The 22,391-nt window shown below is 37.7% G+C and overlaps 1 protein-coding gene across 2 annotated transcripts in view; it reads right to left on the bottom strand.

The window, feature by feature from the left end:
- Window positions 1-3,951: 3,951 nt before the first annotated feature.
- LOC124790102 (juvenile hormone esterase-like) overlaps window positions 3,952-22,391 on the bottom strand; it is a 71,436-nt gene continuing 52,996 nt past the window's right edge. Inside the window, exons 11-12 of one of the 2 annotated variants that reach the window (XM_047257672.1) lie at window positions 6,959-7,167; window positions 3,952-4,411 (exon numbers count right to left, since the gene is read on the bottom strand). In XM_047257672.1, coding sequence (XP_047113628.1) covers window positions 6,999-7,167 — 169 coding nt within the window. In that variant the 3' untranslated portion in view covers window positions 3,952-4,411; window positions 6,959-6,998. Of the gene's footprint in view, window positions 4,412-6,602; window positions 7,168-22,391 lie in introns of those variants that run through there. The other variant, XM_047257671.1, reaches the window with a different exon arrangement.

Genomic DNA, 22,391 nt, shown 5'->3' with positions numbered 1-22,391 from the left:
TTCCCTTCATTTATTGTGTTTTTATATTTTCTCCATTCACTGATTAAATTCAATATCTCTTGTTTTATCCAAGGATTTATATCAGCCTTCGACTTTTTACCTACATGATCCTCTGCTCCCTTCACTATTTTATCTTTATAAGCTACCTACTGTTTTCCTTTCCCCTGTTCTTGTCAATCGTTCCCTAATGCTCCTTGTGAAATCCTCCACAGTCTCTGTTCCTTTCAGTTTATCCAGGTCCCATTTCGTTAAATTTTTGCCTTTTTGCAGTTTATTCAGTTTTAATCTGCAGTTCATTATTTAATCAATCTGAAACCTTCCTGTGTCTCCAGGTCACTGCCAAGTATGCCACCTTCTCTCATGATTCTTAAACCAAGTGTTAGCTATGATTAAATCATGCTCTGTGCAAAATTCTATCAGGCTGCTTCCTTTTTCATTCCTTTCCCCCAGTCCATATTCACCTACTACATCCATTTCGTACTACTGAATTCCATTTCCCCATGACAATTAAATCTGCGACTCCATGAACTATCTGAATAATTTTTTTCATCTCATCATACATTTCCTCAATTTCCTCCTCGTCTACAGAGTTAGTTCGCATATAAACTTGTACTACTGTGGTCAGTGTGGGCTTCGTGTCAGTCTAGGCTACAATAATGCAATCACTAAGCTCTTCATAGTAGCTTATCCGCATTCCTATTATTTTACCCATTGTTAAACCTACTCCTATATTACCCCTATTTGATTTTGTATTTATAATCCTGTATTCACCTTACCAGAAGTCCTATTCCTCCTGCCACCGAACTTCACTAATTCGCATTATAGATAACTGTAACGTGTCCATTTCCCTTTTTAAATTTTCTAACGTACCTGCCTGATTAAGGGATCTGACATTTCACACTCTGGTCCATAGAACGCTAGTTTTGTTTCTCCTGATAACGACGTGCTGCTGAGTAATCCTCTCCCAGTGATCCGAATGGGGGACTATTTTACCTACAGAAAATTTTACCCAATTTAATCATACAGTAGAGCTGCATGCTCTCGGGAAAAATTACAGCTGTAATTTCCCCTTGCTTTCAGCTGTCCGCAGTGGCAGAACAGCAACGCCAGTTTGGTTTATTTTATAAGGCCAGAACAGTCAATCATTCCACCTGTGGTCCCTGCAACTACTGAAAATGCTGCTGCCACTCTTCAGGAACCACACAGTTGTCTGGCCTCGCAACAGATACCCCTCTGTTGTGGTTGCATCTACAGTACAGTTATCCACATCCTTGAGGCGCGCAAGCCTCCCCATCAGTGAAAAGATCCATGGTTTATATATTTACAAATTGTCATCCCATCACTCTTTTCCACATGTGAACTCCCATACTCACTCTCACATCTCACGTTTTATTTTAGCAGCACTACTTATCTCTCATAAAAATGTTTTTTTTTCAATTTCTTGTATAAGAATTGTCTGAGGTATCTCCACTCACTCTGCAGTAAAGAAGTCAGATAGTTGCCTGAATACGCTGTTGTTGATAGTAGACAAAAGCATTGTTGTAGTGTTAGGACCCCTTTATCCCAAGGACTTGTGTAGGATATCCGCTGCATGTTTCCATTGTTGGCTGAAGAGCACAATGTGGTTAATGTATTCCTGCGGCCGGAGCGCTAGTATGGCTAGTCGACCCTCTCACATCAATGTAAATCCTATTAAAACATCCGTCACTGCATTTTAACCATGTCACAGATCTTTAGTTAGATGTATGTTCCATATATCATTTGAAGGATTTTTTTATCGGAATTGGGAGGAAAGAGTCAGTCTGTATGACATGCACAATATTTAAAAATGAGGTCCCAAAGCTAAAATCTGTGAGAGTGAGCCACAGCGACTAAAGGTCGACTAACCCGAGCACTAGCTGCGGCGAAAAAGTAAAGAAACTATGCACACTGAAGACTCTGCGGACAGGATGCAAACAAGACATCCTCGCTGCTCAATTAACAAAGACAGACTGACACCTCCCAGGAAAAAGTCAATCATTTCTCCATATTCACACTAGTCAGTCAGTCGTCCACACTTACTGGCTGTTGAAAGTTGATGATCACATGAGAAGCATTCGCCTTTAATTCATTGATGAGGCAATCGAATGTACTTCTGATCATCTGCGTATATTCGAAGAATTTCTCTGGTGATCTTCATAGTTGATGATACAAATTACGAAATTGTTCACGAAGATATTGTCCTTCGTAAATTTTCGATTCTCTGCCTCAATTAGGACGTAGCCTAAGAGGCGAATATTGCAACATTCTTTTATAAGTAGGATTTTATCATTCGTGTTTATTTTGAACTTTTAATTTTTCTGTCACAGCCATTAATTAATTAATTACATTAGACAGTGCCAATACTGTAAGCACAGCTATGCACACTGATTATTAAGCAAAACGCTTTACATATTGGCACTTAACATTAAATTGTGGTGTTTATAAATTCACAAACATTTCAATTTTGGACTATGTGGAATATCTGAAACTGATGCAGTGAAACACATGCAGTTACACAATCTGATATTGTTAAATCCGAAAGTGTGCGGGACTTTCATACTTTCATAATAAAAAAGTACATTCGCACACAGTGTTGAACCAAACACTGAAATAAGTTTAGTAGCTTGTCTGTGCAGTCGTAGCTATTGGTCTTGGTGTAACATTTTATAATAGTCTTGAAAATTCTTGAATTAGAAAAACAGGCCGTTGAGTTGGATGTTATATAGTACCTCTATCAGCTCAAGATGGAAGTAACGAGTTACAGTAGCAGTCGTTTCATAATAGCCTTACAGGCACTTGACTGCTTTGCAATCTAACGTGTGATGGAGTCTCTGTGTTATCATCCCTATCTCAGCGCTACTAATATTTAGGAAAAAAGTGGTGCGCACGGTGGAGCCACAGCCATACGTGCTTTCCCCATCCCTTATTGCCTTTAAGAACAAGTCTGTCTCTCGGCAACCTGAGCGAAACCAGTTAATGCCCTTCACTTACACTAAAAAGCCTAATATTACACTGAAGAGTCTAAGAAACTGATACACCTGCCTAATATCGCGTAATATCACGCAGAAGTGCCACAACACGAAGTGTGATGGACTCGACTAACGTGTGAAGTAGTGCTGGAGGGAACTGACACCATGAATCCTGCAGGGCTGTCCATAAATACGTAAGAACACGAGGGGGTTGAGATCTCTTCTATACTTGTAAACGTCCATCCGCTCTATACAATTTGAAACGAGACTCGTCCGATTAGACAACATGTTTCTAGTCATCAATAGTCCAATGTCGGTGTTGAAGGGCCCAGGCGAGGCGTAAAGCTTTGTATCGTACAGTCATCAAGTCCATATCGATGATGTTTCGTTGAATGGTTCGCACCCTGCGCTTGTTGATGGCCCAGCATTGAAATCTGCAGCAATTTGCGGAAGGCTTGCACTTCTGTCACGCTGGACGATTATCTTCAGTCGTCGTTGGTCCCGTTCTTGCTGGATTTTTTCCGGTCGCAGCCTTGTCGGAGATTTGGTGTTTTACTGGATTCCTGATATTCACGGTACATTCATGAAATGCTCGTACGGGAAAATCCCCACTTCGTCGCTACCTAGAAGATGCTGTGTCACTCGTGCGGCGACTATAACACCGCGTTCAAAAATACTTAAATCTTGATAACCTGCCATTGTAGCAGCAGTAACCGATCTAACAACTGCGCCAGACACTTGTTGTCTTATACAGGCGTTGCCGACCGCAGCGCCGTTTTCCGCCTGTGGACACATCTCTGTATTTGAATACGCAAGACTATACCAGTTTCTTTGTCGCTTCAGTGTAAATATTTGTATTAAGTATTATAATTATAGCTCTAAAAATTCTAATATTATTGTGGTACACAAATAAATAGGATTCTTTTGATCACTACGATTCTTTTAAAACAACTTCATCTACTTAAAAAATAAATCATTTATTTTTCACCCAGTGCCACGACGATTTGGAATAAGTTTAAATAATGTGATTGAATTTAAAAACATGAGGATTAACTATGTCATCACGTTTTAAAAAAAGAAAAAACACGTCTCCGCTCCTTTTAAGACTGCAGGTACAACATAAAAATGGACAATTATAACTTTATATACACAAGTTAATGAAATAATTAAGATTTCTTTTTGTTTCATTAGGGTGTTACTAATTGACGGTGCTTCTAACTTTTTTAATGTCGCGTTCCAATTTGAGTAATAAATGTGCTTAAAATGGTTGTTTTAAAAATAAGAAAACTCTCTGAGCGGGGTTGCAATTTAGGAGTGCGGTAAGTCTCATTAAGCACGCTGTACACTTCGAAGACTGTTTGTTGGCTCAATCTGCAACGATTCGATGATCCACAAATATCTGCGTTTGTCAGAAGCACTTGCTGAAAAATAAAGATATCAGTACAATAAATATGCAATCGAATTCGTTACATCACAGGAAAAAATCTTGCACTGTTTGGTATTATTTTATTCAGTAATTTGTGGGATGTTTCTGTAGCATTCATTTCCCAGAGGAGCGCAAGATGTAGCATTGACACAGTTGAAAATAAAATAGAGGCGAATAGAGGACCAAGAAAGTTGTTTGTCGGATCGCAAGAGCTATGAAAATACCTAAATGAATGTGGAAATGTGACATTAGATAACATACAACAGCAACACAGATGTTTTTGAAGTCCGTAAGACAGGGAAAAGTCTGGAAGTGTCATTTCCTCAAAAAGGGTTTTGAAATGTCTCATTATGACTGCAGCAAATATCACACGCCCTGCAGTTTGGTAGCAATACCAGTTCTATTAAGCCAGATTTATGTTCTGCTTTAGGAGTACACATTTGTCTAAAAAAAAAAGATGGAGAAGCCACACCAGTCATCTTAATGTAAGGGGAGAGTCAGTGGGTAACTTATATGACGGACAGTATTGAAGCTAACAAACAAAAAGTAAATCTGTGTAAAAATCAGCTTTAAATTCATGACTAGGAACGTGTCCCAGAACTCAAGGCACACATATTATGGACTAGGCATGAACGACTACGTTTCAGCAATTGTAAGATTACTCCATTGGTTCTCAAAGAGTCCAAGACTTTGCACTACTGAAGACAGATTTCGATTTATTTGTCAGACTGTTCTCGGTTTTGGCTGCTAATGTAGCGTTTGGTTATACAACAACTAATGAGAAAATTGTTTAGATGCATCTCCGTACGAGACTTCGATAGTAGAACGACCATCATGGGTAACGAATAACTTCCATAACAGATAGCTTTTTCAGTAACAATACGAATGTCATAGCTACTGTAGCGTCTCCTGGCCTGTCGTCATAAAAAGCGTGTGATGCAATTTTTTCCGTGTGTGTAAGACGAGTTAACATGTATCGATATAGTGCCACGCACACGGTGAAAGAAATAATTTAAACCCGACCAAGTGAAGCAATAAAGCAAGACTGTGTAAACATTTCACGAATTTACTATGTGTGTATGTAGAACATTCATAATTATTTGACGTTTTATGCATTTGTTAACTTTGAAAATCTTGTTAATTGAGTTAGTGATTATGATCTGTGCCTCAGATAAAAAGGAAAATTCAGTACATGTATAAATAGTAAAAAGCATTGTAATAATCTCTTTGTTCTCTTTGGGGTTCGTTACGAGTAACATTCGCGTGTTAAGCAAATGTATATGCTAGCCGTGAGTCTTTTGTTCGTGAAGCTTGAGATCCGCCATTAGGCGAGTTGTTGTAAAAAGGTGTGTAAAATTAATGCATTTTTGTTTGAATACATAGAGTTTGAGCAAATATGTTTTCAAATAACTTGTAAAGTTGCCAGCAATTCGTCCCATAAATAATTTAGACATTTTCAGCATTTAATTTTGCGGAAGCCGCTGTACCAATCTGCGAGGGCAACGACCGCAGACGCGGCACATTTAAAAAATATTTATTTCAGGCATCGCAGTCACCTCGCCGGTAAAGCGAGGTAACATAATAATATTTAACATTTTCTTACAGCTTCCAGCAGCGCCGGCAGACTATATCATATTATTCAGTGCATTTCTCAGTTTGATTTGGAAGGTGCTGTGCGACATGTTCCATGCGGCCGCAAAAAATATAACGAATAACTGTGTTATGACTTTATCATTTTCACATTTTGTGGCAAGGTCTGCTCTGTGAAACTAAAGCAATATTTTACATTTTTTCCCTGAGATTAAGAGAACGCGGGCTAGCCGCGCGCCTGTTCTAATTAACAGTATTCAAAAATCCACTGCACAACGTAACCAACATTCAGTGCTGTAACGATCATTTGAATTTCGTTACTGACTTTCTGAATACGATGCAAAGTAGTAAGTTCAGATACAGTAGTCTTGCTTTCTTGATTACGTTACAGTAGCAAGTGAATGTTCCACACATAATTATCCAGAGCAGATGTGGAAAAGCAATAATTTGATCCACGGTGTGCCACATTTATGATAAAAGTGTTTATTTCCTCTCCCACTCCATAGCCACAAGCCGAATAAAATTAGCTCCAGTAGTAAAAAAGTGAGAGGTGGAGTAAGGGAGACGGAATACTACGTAATTGATCAAAACAATAATTAATAATTTTAATTATTGTATTCCAGCAAAACCCTGATGGAGTCAAATACAACAAGTTCGGTCAAAATCATATGCATCCATAAATCTCTCAAGTTCAAAAACACATAAGTCTTTACATAAAAAACTTTGCCCCTCATTTTCCTGTCATCCATTCTCACACAACACAATGTTTTCAAATGTTAATTTACTAATTATATTTTCAGACTTGCTGTCAGAGAAAAACATGGCTATTGAATTACACATTCCTAGTATTATCGTACTGATAAAATGGTTACAACATATATTACTGCCAACGCCATGAAAAAAATTCAAGCCAAGCAATAGTATTTGATTTTTTAAAGTATCCAGTAATTACATCAGTCCAGTGGCTTGCTTATGTATCTCCTACTGGGCGGTCAGAGTTCATCGGCGTAAGGCTGCAGCGGCACGTTGGTGTTCCAGAAGTCCATCCGTTCTGCGTCCTTGTCGTGGGCCAGTGAAAAGTTGGCCTGCATCAGCATGTAGCTGCGGTTAGAGTTGTTGTATGGTTCCCACACAACTGGGTCCGCTTCTGGAGTAGGTGTCCTGGGGAGAAACGGAACCATTGTCAGAATACTGACAGGAGTATTATCGCATTATGACGTCTCTAATGCTGTTTAAACTTTGCATTCGTCACTGTGTGAAATCAAATTTTCCTCTACTAGCTTTTTAACGTACCAAGTGAAAGCAATGCACATATTTTATTACTTAGTTACTTAAGGATCGCATAATTGTTTCGATTATGACTTGAATATCTATCTGTGTTTAGATGCTGAAACTGTCTGCATGAAAATGGCGAGAAATTTCTAGTACCGTGCCAGAGAAAAAGTACCATTGTCATTTGGTTACAGGCATGACCGTATAATTCTAGCGATAACGACCTACCCTCCATTTCTGCCAGTACCTTCCTCTTATCTTGCAAGCTTCAAAAGTGACTATAACACGTTTTCTCATTTCTTTTCTTTGTTTTGACTTTGTACTATGATTTCATGACCATCTAAGGACATTCATACAAAGTTCATGCAAGTTATATTCGTATTCAAATGTTTATTACTGTCTTTTCTATGTACACAGCAGGTAACGCAGATTAATATAATCTGGCCATTCAGTAGTCATGTACAAAGGGGGGGGGGGGCAGAAATTGACGAGTCATGAGCACTGGAATCGTATTCTGCTCCTTTCTCAGTTAATTCATACGGAAAACGTTTTCTTTAATTCACAAAACGTTTAAAGATTTCCATTTATACTTTGGGGGTCTCTTACAACAAGGACTCGAACATGAACAGATCATGATTGGTGGGGCTACAGTAAATTAGCATGAATTTTATTCAGCATGAATTGAATTTACTTGTTCCTGGAGAACAAGCACAAGAACATGGAATATTACTATGGGGCACAATCCCTCAACATATACACGATGTAACGAAAAGTATTCGAGAATTCTCTTAAAGAGTTTCTTCATTTAAAATTCGACAGATAAAGCGATCTGCCGCAGCTGATAATGATTATTAACTTGCGTGTGGAACTACTACCAGTCCCATAATATTATTTGTAATTGGTAGCCTCAGATGCAGGTCCTCTATAACGACTCCTCTTATTACTAGGCTAATTACTGTTTAGCTCTACAGGGCCATTATACTGAAATGTTTCCCCACACCACCTAGTATTGTCTTTCTATTTGTGTGAGTAACTGTATGTTCACTGTTGTGGGTAAATACATACAGCGTACACAGGGCGGTGTGTGAAACTGATGGCGATTACACGCTTCCGCTGTTGTAGAAATCTGCTCCAGATGCTGCAGATACCGTGTTGAGCTGAAAGTGGTAACCAAAATACGGAGAAATATTCTTCGGGGGTCTGTTGCATAGCAATCAGATTGCTTTCAGTTCTGAGAAATGTCCAGTTACTATTGTGGATTTGAATGATCCATGAAGTGACTTCTTTTCCGAAGAAAACATCGAACTATTTCACTAGAACTGAACGCTCCCGTTGGAACTGTTCTCAACTGGTGTTTATTAGTAAATCACAATAGCAGTACATCGCTGGGTGTATAATAAGACGTACCTTCTTGAAATGAACAATGTTTTATTGTTCTATTAACTGATTTCCTTCCATATGCACTTATATTTTACAATGTGAAACAAAAACTCGCAATGGCGTCGATTTTTTACATCACAAGAATGGCTCTCCCCTACTAAAATTACTCTTTACCAGAACAAAAAAAAACTATATCCTAAGAATAATTATGTGAGCGCTGTCCGCCACAGAGTAATAAACAATATCTTTGTCTCTCTCCCGCACTGTCACAGCAAGTTACGCTGCATGATACGTCATACTTCGCCCACCACTCCTGCACTGAACTTCATTCCACCGATTGTCAGTTATTTAGCAACTGATACTGATTATTCGTTGTTATACTTTCTACATACAGAGGGTGGCCAGAAACAGTCTGAAAAGCCAGTCAGGCTGTCGCGCGCGCAAATTCAAGAGACCTGCCAGAGACAGTGTCACAAAATTTCGTTTGCTTTTCCTAGACCGTACAAACGTAGCTTTCACTCACCTAGCTGTAATCTCACTGCAAACACGAACGCATTCCAAATACTTTTAAGTCTACCATACACCAGCTTTCATCAGCTGGTATGAAAGTATAAAACTCAGTCACTAGTAAGAACTTCCCACATATAAAGGGTGGTCAGAAAGAATCTGGAAATATTGTAAGGACGTGGCAGGGGGGGGTTGTGCTGAGAAATAATTGTTCAGAAGAAAAAGCGATACGTTACGCTGTTTCCGAGTAAGTTATCATGGTAATTCACAGACATCTGTGGGTCCGTTAGTTACCACTTGTTCAGATGCTCCTTACCAATTAAAATTTGCCTTTTTCGGATGTGAAAAATTTCAGCTACGTTTGTTCGCTCCGAGAAAAGCAACCAAAATTTCTGACACTGTCTCCAGCAGGTATCTTGAATTTGCGCGCGCGACAACCTGACTGGCTTTTCAGACTATTTCTGGCTACCCTCTGTATGTAGCAAGCATAGCAATGAATAATCAGTATCAGTTGCTAAATAATTGACTACTGGCGGAATTAAGTTCAGTGGAGGAGTGGTTTGCGAGGGTCTGATTCTTAGGCTACCAATTACAAAGAATATTACGGGACAGGTAGTAGTTCCACATGCAAGTTAGTAATCATTATACTCAGTACAGTACAATTTTTACGTTTATGTGAGCTCATGAAGAAGTGGACTCAAAGAAGTAGCACGTTGCTGGCTGATGGCCAGAATCTTGATTACCAGTAACAAAGAAAACTAAAACATAAGTAGTAATTTCACACGTAAGTTATTAATCATTAAGCTTGGTACAGTTTCAAATTGCGTAGGTGCGGCTCTTAGTCATTCTGCCGAGTAAATAACATTCTTAAAGAAAAGGAATATAAGGGCTTTCCCACACTTTGTACATAAATTTCATTAATGGGATTCCTATCCATAAGAGGTAACCTCCTAGAACCCAGAAATTTGTGTATCAGTTTATAAATAAAAGTTTCACTTGATTTTCTCAGATTTTTGCAATAAATAATATTTTCCGTTGGTTTCATGTTTTTCTTACACTAACTAGCTATACTCCAGTACCCAAGTATCCCACTAGTTACGTAAGAAAATAGAATATTTTTGTGTCTTTTCCTTACGGCGGATGACTTCAGAAGATATTTATTGCTGAAAGTTTTTCAGGCATTTCTTTTTGGTACATTTGGAGCATCTCTCTGACCTCTGTAGTAGTGTGGGGTGGAAATTGCTTCATGCAGGAGCCAACGGGTACTTGTCAGATCAATCCGTTTCGCAACTCATCAACACAGCACCCATAAATTAACAGAAAATGGCGACTCTGTCATACCTAACTATCATCTATCACCTATTCTGATACTGTCCTATCTTGGTAACCTACCCATCTTAGCTATCCTGTCAGTGTCGCGACCAATACAGGGAACAAACGCTTAATCACGAGTGACTTAATATAGAGTATCACTATGATTCGCTAGCGACACAGGTGTTCTCTCAGTGCAGTACTGAGGAGAGACTTTTATCCTCGCTCTCTGCATACACGCACGAGCGCACTCGCTCCTGCTACCTGTTGCTACTTCAAGAGCGGCACCGGAACGACCCCTCTCCATGCAAAAAGCGAAAGGATATATCATCTGCTGTCTTTTCCTCACTCCTCTGGCTCATTGTGTCAGAAATAGTCCGCCAATCAGCGTTACCCTTACAAACGGGAGAATGGCGCTCCGTTTAAGCTGACCAATCCGGAAATATATGTAGCATCTGCATTAGGTGTTTACTGTCCACCTGTGAGAACTCTGAAACTGCGCACTAGGTTCGTCAAAAAATATGTGTGCTGGGGCTCTCCCAAACAATACAGCTGGTTATGCTTTTAAGGCGAACACGCAGACCATTATCCCTTTTCTCTGTCAAAAACTGTTTTGGTGCCTGGGCAGTCAGCTGGCTGGTGCAGCTGCTTGCTAACTCATCCTCCTACGGACTTTCCAGCAGGCTGGTTGCCCCCACCAAACAAAAAGTCCTGTGGCCGTCGTGTCTTGAATGTTGTGTACACCAGCCTTGACTTTTTAAACTCGGTCATCACTTGCGATTTATTTATTAGATTTGCATTTCTATTAAATGGAAATATGTAAAATTGACTCTACCCTATGGAGTTTGGGCTCTAATGAAGCATCTTGATACGCAGAATACGATGGTGAGATCGGAATATGTAAGAAATGAAGGTCAGGTGACCACGCCACCTTACCCAGTGTGTAAGAAATGAAATGATTGCATGGCATTGATGACTGGGAAACCCCACCTGGGATAGTTCGGCCGCCGAGTTGCAAGTTCTTTCAGGTGGCGCCACAATGGGCGACTTGCATGTTCATGACAATGAAATGATTATGAGGACAATACAACACTCCAGTCCCTGAGGGGAGAAAATCTCCATCCTGGACCTGTTGCACGGTAGCCAGATGCGCCGACCACTGAGCTACGGAGGCCGATACCCGGTACTGTGAGTTATACAGTTTAAACAAGGTCATGAAGCACTGGGACTCAAATAACTACCACTTTGGTGGCCTGAATCTTGACTACCGTTTAGAAAGGCAACTAATCGAATCGCGAAAAATTCTGCACTTACTACTCATCAAGCGGAGAAAAATGAGATATGGCAACACATTTCAATTAGATGCAATCTCGATGTTCTAATACATATTACATCCCTAACGGCACACATCTACCAGTCTTCCTGATCTCGCAAGGCACGTCGCTTAAAATTGGACTATTCTCATGATTTCTTATAAGAAAAAATAGAAGTCGTACTGGATCGCGAAATACCCATCTAATTCCGCAAGAATTTGAAAGAATGAGCTTTAATATCAGAATAAATTACATTTTACTGTGGACCTTAGCCCATGATACCAGAGGAGTGTTTATATAATGCGTCCTTCACTAACCGGCAGCTGGTTTCATATTCCCTTGTTCGAGAGTGTCCACCCATATCCGGGTGTGGGGAACGGTACAAGATTTCATTTGTCGCTTCAGTCTGCATATATACTTACGTCATAGATGTTAGAGACTCGAAAAGGTCTCCTGAACCATTTAGTTTCATTTGACATATGAAAGGGTTTCAGCAGAAGTCTTTCAACCTCTCCTGCATAACTTGTGCCCCAGTACTCCTAAGACGCATTGCTATACATCACCGCAAACTGGTGCGATCGCGGGATAAAGAACGAGAAGAACTATCACAAACAATTAATAAACAGCGACAGGACGACAAAAAGAAAGTGTTTGCTCAGGGAAAAACTTAAGTAGACAATCACATACACTCGGAAGAAATCGAAACGGTTAAGGAGACAAATATTCAAATAAAAGAGAGGCTCACGGAAATCCAATCACATACAATTGAGGCGAAAATTTATACACCACTGAAATCCAGAATATTAGGGATAAATTAACAAAAGAAGTTCTGACGCTAACTGGCAAAATGGAACACATAGAAATCAATCAAGAAAGTAACCAAAAGTAATCGTAAATTACGAAATGAATTGACAGAAAAGATCAACGAACTCACTACAAGAATAGACCTGTTAGATACTACCAATAACAGTAAATCAGATGGCACTACACCAGTCTCAGTTCAACAGATTTCTAATAGTAAAGATACGCAAATTACAAATGTGCAACAAACAATCGCAGACCTAGAATCACGTAATAATTTGTTACATCCGAAAATCAATTCTTTACAGCAAAGGATAGCTGACACACAAGAAACAACTGCAAACCATCAATTCCAACAGAACACACACCATTACGACATGCCTCAGATGCACAATACACATAATGTCGGTAGACTTCAGAGAGTAAGAGATCTTAACCAGGCAGAAAGACACACAAATTCATATTCACAACATTACGAAAATAATTACACACAAAGATATGACGGTTTCGACCACAAGCATTTCCTTTCAGTGAGAAAAATTAAAACACTTAAAAACGACTGGATGCAAATACATCCACTGGACTGGATCCAACAATTCAATGCAGCACTCCCACCATCATGGCCAGTTCAACATAAGCTAGAATTTATTATTGGTTTTCTTGAAGGGGAACCAGCGAGAAGAATGCGACCAATTGCTAGACAGTGTTTTTCAGTAGAAGCATTCCAGGAAGTATTTCTAGCAGCATATTGGTCAGATACCAATCAGAGTAGCATTAAAGAGCTGCTAATTAGTCTGCCAAATTTCGAGAATTCTACTTTCCCAACAATCACACAATTTTTCGAGTATATGGTTAAACAAAACCAATACCTCAATGAGCCATACAGTCAATCCGCATTAATACAGCTGTGTATTTCAAAACTCCCCAGAGCATTAAAAGTGTCATTATTAACAGGCCAGCAAAAGGGCAGTGTGTACGCATTTATAGACATCCTGCAATTGCTAGAGGTACACCAGGCAGATTATGCGTTTGTTAATAAGAACTTTTCACGATATAACGCAAACCAGACAAACAATACTAATTTTGAGCAAACACGATTTGGCAATAACAATCATAATAAACGCTTTTGCAGCGAAAATGAAAACTTCAATCGAGAATACACACAGGGATTCAATAAACAGCAGTATAATAACAATGTACATTACAATTCAAGACAATAACAAAGCCATCCAAATAACACGAGACATATACATCAGGAAATGCCAAACCGGTTAAACTTTCACATGACTCATCGCCAAGAAAATGCGACAGGTGCAAACAATTACATGAGTCAGCCGCAAAATGCACAAAACGAACAAAGACAGCATACTCAGAGAAACATGCGTGCCTCGCCGTATAACCACAGTTATGACGACAGAAGGAGAGAAAACGAACACCGACCGCAAAGGACATTCTACAATGATAATTTTCATAGAAATTCAAACAGTGCACAACAACCAAGTTATCGTATGAATGTACCAGACACAAGATTTCATCCGCCACCTACCGCTAATAATCAAAACCGTAGAACAGTACAGCTCATAGAAAACACACAACACTCCCCAACAGAAAACGAAATGTCAGAACATTTATGACTAGAGATAGCCTGTGATGAATCTCTAAATGACGACGCTATGGATAAGGACAGAGAAAAGATAACGATAAGAATGCCATTACATTCGACGACGTGCGAGACACATTGTTACACGAAAAACCGATCATGCAGAAAACTACATGCCACCCAATAATCCAGATAAATTTAAAGTCACAAAATATTTCAACAATAACTGATTCAGGCTCACCAATGTGCGTAATTAACGAAGACACAGTTAACAGATGCAATAGCAATAATGATTACCCAGTATTCTCATTACACAAAACTAAATTCAAGGGAGCATTTCCAGGAAAAATCATTGAAGTCAAAAGATAGACACAATTAACGTTTGTTTTTGCAGGGCAAACTTTCCACAGCAATTGTTGAATAGTTCCAGATTTAACAACTGATATAATATTAGGAATGAATTTTCTCCTACAGTACGACACAAAGATTGACTTTAAATCGTCATACCTAACATTACAGAAGAAAGACAGTGAAGTGGTAGTGAGATTTCAAAACACAGTATCCTCACAAGAACAAAATTTGCACAGGATCGAGATTATTGCAGATTCTAAGGATAACGATTGTTATCTCACACTATACACGAATACACATCATAACGACATGGCAGAGGAACAGGAGTATAATGTATTAGAGACAATTACAAGCAGGGTTGGAGACAGTATAGCAAAAGATGACACAGAGCGCACAGAATTAGAAAATATTCTTGTGCAACATAAAACAGTTTTTAACAATGTTCGAGGAACGATGACAGGATTTATGTACGAATTTCAGGTGAAACCACACGAGACTTTCAAAGCGAAACACTATCCAATCCCGCATATATACACAGAAGCAGTTGAAAAAGAGTTACGAGCAATGACTGATCAGAGTATAATTGAACCAGCAGCAAGCCAATATATAAATTCATTACACATCGTTGAAAAGAAGGATGGATCATTCCGTTTAGATTTATATTCACGTGGGGTTAATAAAATAATCATTACAGAAACTGACCGACCACAGACGTTAGAAGAGTTACTGCAAAAGTTTCATGGCACCTCTATATATACCACCCTCGATCTCAAACCAGGATTTTGGTAAATCCAGTTCCATCCAAATTGCCGAAAGTATACGGCATTCCTTTGCTTTGGTGAATGTTATCAATTTTGTAAACTTCCGTTTGGACTAACGATTTCGTCTGCAGCCTTTATACGAGGCATGAATACAATTCTCCCACAGGATCTTAAAAACAAAATTACTACATATGTAGATGACATTCTAATAGCAGCAGAAAACTGGGAACAGCACAACCACACGCTTCAACATTACTGAATACATTCGAGGAGAACGGTGTAACTATAAACCTCTGTAAATCTGAATTTGGAAAAGCCTCAATAAAATTTCTAGGTCATATCATTTCACAAACGGGTATTGCACCAGACTCTGACAAATTGCAAGCATTGAAAGATATCAACGTGCCAACTAGTAAGAAGGAACTTCGGAACATTTTAGGCCTTATTAATTATTTTCGAAAATTCTTCCATTATAAAGCATTAAACAAATTTATTGCCACAAAAAGCTTACAACACAGGACGAATACATTTCACAGTTTCAGGAAGTAATAAATGCAATACTTAATGAGTCAACGATGCTCTCACCAACTGTAATACTTCCGAATAAAGACCCACCGAATAAACTTACTGAAATGATTACTTTTCCAAAGAAGCGTAGACTTCGTCATTGTGAGATAATAGAAATGGCACTAGCGAACATCAAATGAGCTGCAGATCGTCGGAAGAGACAGCAGAAGCAGGTAAGTAGATTACGCAAGTACGAGACTGGCGATAAGGTACTAGTTCGTACCCATTATCTGTCACATAAAGGGAAGAAACGATGCAAAAAATTTGAACTTCTATATGCAGGACCGCACAGAGTTCGAAATATTCCGCACGCAAATGTAGTACCCATTGAGACACTCAGAACAAAAAAATCGAGCAGAAACCATCATATGTCAAACATAAAGAAATTCTTAAAATAGAAAAACCTTCTTACAGGGATACATATTGACAGAGTATAACAATGAGCTTTTTGACACATTCCAGCAAGCCTGAATACAGTGAGCTACTAATGGGTTATTTACGTGCACAACAGGTCACCTCGATTCGACCGCAGATAAATACACTGAACATTAATAGCAGTCTTAGAAGCGTTCTCGCAGGACATTTATTTCACATTGTGTAAGGTAAGTGAAGCAATTAACAGGACTACTTTTAATGTAAATGTATAACACGTACAAATAATTTTCATACAGTAATAGCAATGCAGCATTGATGTCATAGTTCACCAAAATAAACTTAGTTTTAATTATTATATAAGTGCTGAATATGGAGAAATGCTTTACAGGTCATGCCGAGAGCTGAAGCGATTTTCCAGATGCAGAGAGATGAATATTTTTTATAGGTAATACAGAGAGATATTGAAGTCATGCCGTGCGCTGATGATTATTAACAATGAATATTTTATTATAAGCTATGCAGAGAGATGACACGAGGTACAAAGGAGAGAGGAGAATGAAGCTGTTAGTATGTAAGGGATATAATTTAGTAACGGTTTATTTTGATAACAGGTGACACAGCGCAGCGCAGCACTACGGATGGAGAAACCACATTAAATTGCTTACTATATGTACTTTGCTATTCTAAAAAATTTTTCTGCATTGAACATTATATCTTTTACATCAGATACGTACATAGGAAAAACAGATCAGACCAAATGTCAGCATACCGATTCGCACTCTACATAAAATACAAATGTTTTCTCTTAAATAATAATGACGATGTGTGTTACACAACTCAAACACAATATATAGTCGACTGACGATATGACTCGTAACTGACGAACACATTACCGAACATACTGGAGTCACAGAAAGTGACATATTTTGTCAATAATGTACTTTCATATTTCAAAAACAGTGAATTCACAAACTGTTAAGTAATATAAGAGTGTCTTTATGCAGTTATTTATATGAGCATCAGATTACGATTAATTTAAAAGAAATGTATGTCATAAAGTCACAGAAAGTGACATAGTTCGTATAAAGGTACTTGTCTATTTTATTTAAAATGTTGATGCCTAAATGTACTACTAAATTCCACTTACAGAAATATTTGTTTATGTTATTGACTGTCACGTAATGTCAATTCACTACAGATGGAAAATGTGTTTTTTATGTAATTGTTTAAAACTATAAACTTTTTATACAGTTACACTAGGTGACATATTTTGTCCTTTTAAACGTAAAATAAGAATACGGTAAAGATAATTTTTGTGAGCACAGAGGAAAGAGATGATGTAAAATTTGATAATAACAGTATCAACCATATCCGTGAACCTTTTGACAAAATGATTATACCTGTACCTTAATTCCTGTGCATGCCCATGGTTATGGAGCACAAACAAACTGAATAGTGACCCACGTTACTTCAATCTACGATGTTTTCTATGAGGTGTCGGCATACCAAGATGCACACCACAGTCATGATGTACGTCAACTGGTGCATACCAAGATGCACACCATCACTACTAATGGACAAGTGGAGTTGAAACTTGTACCTGATGTAGCTGCGGCAACTCAGGCAATTCGACGGTTAACTTAGTGTTTGGTTACACTAAAACTATGGATCAAAGAGACGACGGAATCACATGGCGAAACCTGGTATTGTGCTACGTGAGGGAAAGAAACGGACTTTTGAGTGCGTTCACAGACAGTTGCTAGAGCTTTGACCATGCTATCCAATTCCTTTTTTACCCTTCCTTGAATATGGTAGATGCCAATATATAATGAAACATAAACTATGTTCTAATTTTTGCCAGCCATTACTATTAGAAATATAAATAACTTTTATTACCTGATGTACACTTCCAACTTACTGACTCATATTATTTGTATATTTTGATGTATTCTCTTTTGAATATTCTCTTTGTTAGACTTAGGAACACAAATTCTTATGGCAGTATATGTATGTGCTTTGTTGAAAGAAATATTCTATAATTAACTTACTTATTACTACACATATTTCTATAATCAAATTTCCTCCTTACGTCAAGTCCAAATGACTTAACGACGTAGGAAAATTTTAAGGAAACCCAGTGGAGGGTTATGTAAGACGTGTATATTTCTATTGTCTATTGTCAAATCACAGATTATTAAAGATATTTATATTTTATTAACAGGATTAAGTAGGAACAATTAATATTTGTCATGTTGGATATAATTGTGGTAGCAGGTAATGTCTGCACCAATGTATTGTTGACAAGAGAGACCGCAAATTGATATAATTTTAAAAAAGGGCGGGAGAGGCCGCGTATGGATACATTTTAAGAAAAGAGCAGGAAAGGCCGCGCATTGAATCATTTTGTAAAGGTAGCAGGGATTGTCTGCACCAGAAAGCATTGTTGGCAGAAGAGACCGCACTTTAGCGTTCGTAGGAAGTCAGTAGTAAGCGAGAAGTGAAGCGAGTCGGTAGCAGGTCTGAAGCGAGAGGTTGAGAATAGCGGTGTGCCTGCAAGCCACTAGCTATGATTTACAAGAGATTATAAACGGATGTACAGAGACAGTTAATAAGAGGAACTAATATTACTGAATTAATTTTTTGAGAAACTCAAGACTACTGAAGGTATGTTTGCGCATTGCTATTTGTAAGATTATTGTAAAAAGTAAGACCCACGTGAACGTTAGTAAAATCATTTCATTCAGAATATAATTAACTTCTGCCAGCAATATTGCATTCCTAATTATAATCCAACCCAAAAACCATCAATGTAAAATTTTGTAAAATTTTATTGTTGTCAAGAAAAAGTTTAACTATGAATTGCGTAACTTCAGTCAAATTAATTACAGAATAACGTCAGCTTTGCTATTAAAGAATAACGTCAGCTTTGGTAATAAATACAGCCACGTATTATGAAAGCCCACCAGCAGCTAGTAGAGTATAGTAAAACAGAGTAAGTTTATTCATGTCGCAGTTCGATGTAGCAGTCAGATGGCGATCCAGTAACAGTAAAAAAGGTAAGGAACAGTTTTGGATTATTGCAGATAACGACTGAGGGCCACGACGACGACACATTCTATGTTTCGTCGAAATAATCAGGAAATCACTTTTAATAAGCAGCAATTAAATTTTTATGCGAAGATTGAGAAAGAGAATAAATTCCAAAGGGAAGATTTCATTTGTTATTATTAAGCAAGAGATAGAAATACTAAGTGAAGGTTACATAGGTTATTGTAAAAGGGAAGGTTACCATTAACAAAAGAGATATAGAGGAGACGGGAAGGTTTCAACATTAAAACCGCAATACTTCTTCCCATTCGTCGGTAGCATTATTTATACGCTTGAAGTCCCTATACATTAGGAAATGGATTACGAGAGAACCATATAAGAAGGGAAACATCTGTGAAATCTCGAGTGTGACAAACATCTCCAACGCCATATCATGAGGTCGTATCTTTGTTGGAAAACGTAGGTAAGTACTACTTAAAGTTTATTACTTAATTATGTATACAAAAATAGAACATTATTTACTACAACGATGATTCCTTTGAGGAATTAAAACACCACATTGTCAGAAGGACAAGAAACTTTATTTAATCTCAATGTTTCTTTAATTTTCTTTCGTACTTCCGTTCACATTAATTTTGAGTTATTGAGAACTAGTTTCGAAAATGTCGTTCATTTTCAAACTGTTACCTACATTAAAGTTTCATCATCAGTAAAAATGTAAAATGCAAAATATTATAGCATATGAACAGTTTACTAGACTTCTATCTGTGCAAAAGACAAGAGTTATTACAGATGGCTAGAAAGTTGTCTATATAATTTGTCACGATAATGGATGACAGCCAAAAACAGTTGCAGGATAAAAATTTATTAAAATTCTTGACCAAGGTTTCGGTACATATAAATATACCTTCATCAGAAGTAAAAAATCCTGAACAGAAAGACACTTTCATTAGAAAAGCCTTAGCATCGGAAGTGAGAAACACAAAAACTTAAGTAATAGTGAAGTTACCAGAGTAATACAGGCATAAAATCTTTAGTTACTTACTAAAATTACATCATGCAATGGAGATTAATAAAACAATTTTGCCAAAGGCGTCGTCAATAATTAAGACATCTACTCCATTTGTACAACATGACTATAGGCACAGGGTCAAAGCGAATAGTTGAGCACCATTACTTCGCCTATGAACTATCGAGACAAGAGTGTGAAAGCACTAGGGCATATAGTTTCGCCGAGAGAGGGCACTTGTATGTGCCAGACACTCACGCATATTAAAATCCATGAATACATACATAAGAGCATCAAAAATTGTTAAAAGTTGTGTTAATTCAAACTTTCTGTCTTAATAAATAAAACATATCAGACCATTTAAAACATTTATGTAAAATATAAAATATAGAAACAATTTACCTGTGTCCTAGTGTCAAACAGATAAAGCTTGCGCTATGGAACATCTAACGAGAGAGGGCACTAGTGTAATGCGCGAGAATCTCGCGCAAAGTAGGCGGTGAAATACATACTAGCGAAAACAACCAAAATGTTATAATAAAACGAAACCATCTGTCGTTGTGAATAAAAACATACTAGTCGATTAACCACACATACACATCGAAAATCACAAACAACAAACATCAAAAATAGATACGTAAAATCCCAACAAGACAAAAAAAGCGCATTTCATCAGCATCAACAAGCAAGAAAACTAACTTCTAGTCAGCCAGACTATATTATATTAAGGCAAGGAGGGGTTTGAAACTATCTAAAAAATTTTTGTTTCTAAGCTGCACCTGTTCATTAAGAACAAAACCATCTTTTAGAGACAGATGCTTGAAAATCTCTAATTCTTCGAGCAAGTCCAGTTTGTAACCTTTATTAGCTTCATGAAGCAACTCTACGTCGCCCAGTTCACGTGGCGTATGCTGTAAGAGCCATATATGTTCAGCAAACGTGGAATTATGTACGTTTTCCCCATTTTTACCTAACATGTGTTCTTTATACCTAACCTTAATGGGTCTACCTGTCTGTCCAATGTAATAGTTTGGGCAGTCGTTACAAGTAATTTTGTATACACCGGACTTAGTGCCGAGTTCTTCCCGTGCTCCAATGGTATGAATTACTCTTTGTTTCAGGCTATTATTTACGGATGTGTATGTGTGGTTAATCGACTAATATGTTTTTATTCACAACGACAGATGGTTTCGTTTTATTATAACATTTTGGTTGTTTTCGCTAGTATGTATTTCACCGCCTACTTTGCGCGAGATTCTCGCGCATTACACTAGTGCCCTCTCTCGTTAGATGTTCCATAGCGCAAGCTTTATCTGTTTGACACTAGGACACAGGTAAATTGTTTCTATATTTTATATTTTACATAAATGTTTTAAATGGTCTGATATGTTTTATTTATTAAGACAGAAAGTTTGAATTAACACAACTTTTAACAATTTTTGATGCTCTTATGTATGTATTCATGGATTTTAATATGCGTGAGTGTCTGGCACATACAAGTGCCCTCTCTCGGCGAAACTATATGCCCTAGTGCTTTCACACTCTTGTCTCGATAGTTCATAGGCGAAGTAATGGTGCTCAACTATTCGCTTTGACCCTGTGCCTATAGTCATGTTGTACAAATGGAGTAGATGTCTTAATTATTGACGACGCCTTTGGCAAAATTGTTTTATTAATCTCCATTGCATGATGTAATTTTAGTAAGTAACTAAAGATTTTATGCCTGTATTACTCTGGTAACTTCACTATTACTTAAGTTTTTGTGTTTCTCACTTCCGATGCTAAGGCTTTTCTAATGAAAGTGTCTTTCTGTTCAGGATTTTTTACTTCTGATGAAGGTATATTTATATGTACCGAAACCTTGGTCAAGAATTTTAATAAATTTTTATCCTGCAACTGTTTTTGGCTGTCATCCATTATCGTGAAAAATTTCAACAGTTGCTGCTGCAGCCATGTTTAAAATCTTGATATATAATTTGTATTTTATATTTCGACAAAATGCACAATTTTAACGTAAGTAATGGTTTGATAATGAAGTAATATGTTTGAAATTAGTTAGCATTACCTCTTAAATGTGAACGTAACTATAA

This window comes from Schistocerca piceifrons, chromosome 3 (assembly GCF_021461385.2).
Source record: "Schistocerca piceifrons isolate TAMUIC-IGC-003096 chromosome 3, iqSchPice1.1, whole genome shotgun sequence".
Classification (NCBI taxonomy): Eukaryota; Metazoa; Arthropoda; class Insecta; order Orthoptera; family Acrididae; genus Schistocerca; species Schistocerca piceifrons.
The sequence above is the reverse complement of the archived record's forward strand: the minus strand, read 5'-3'. Positions and strand labels throughout refer to the sequence as shown.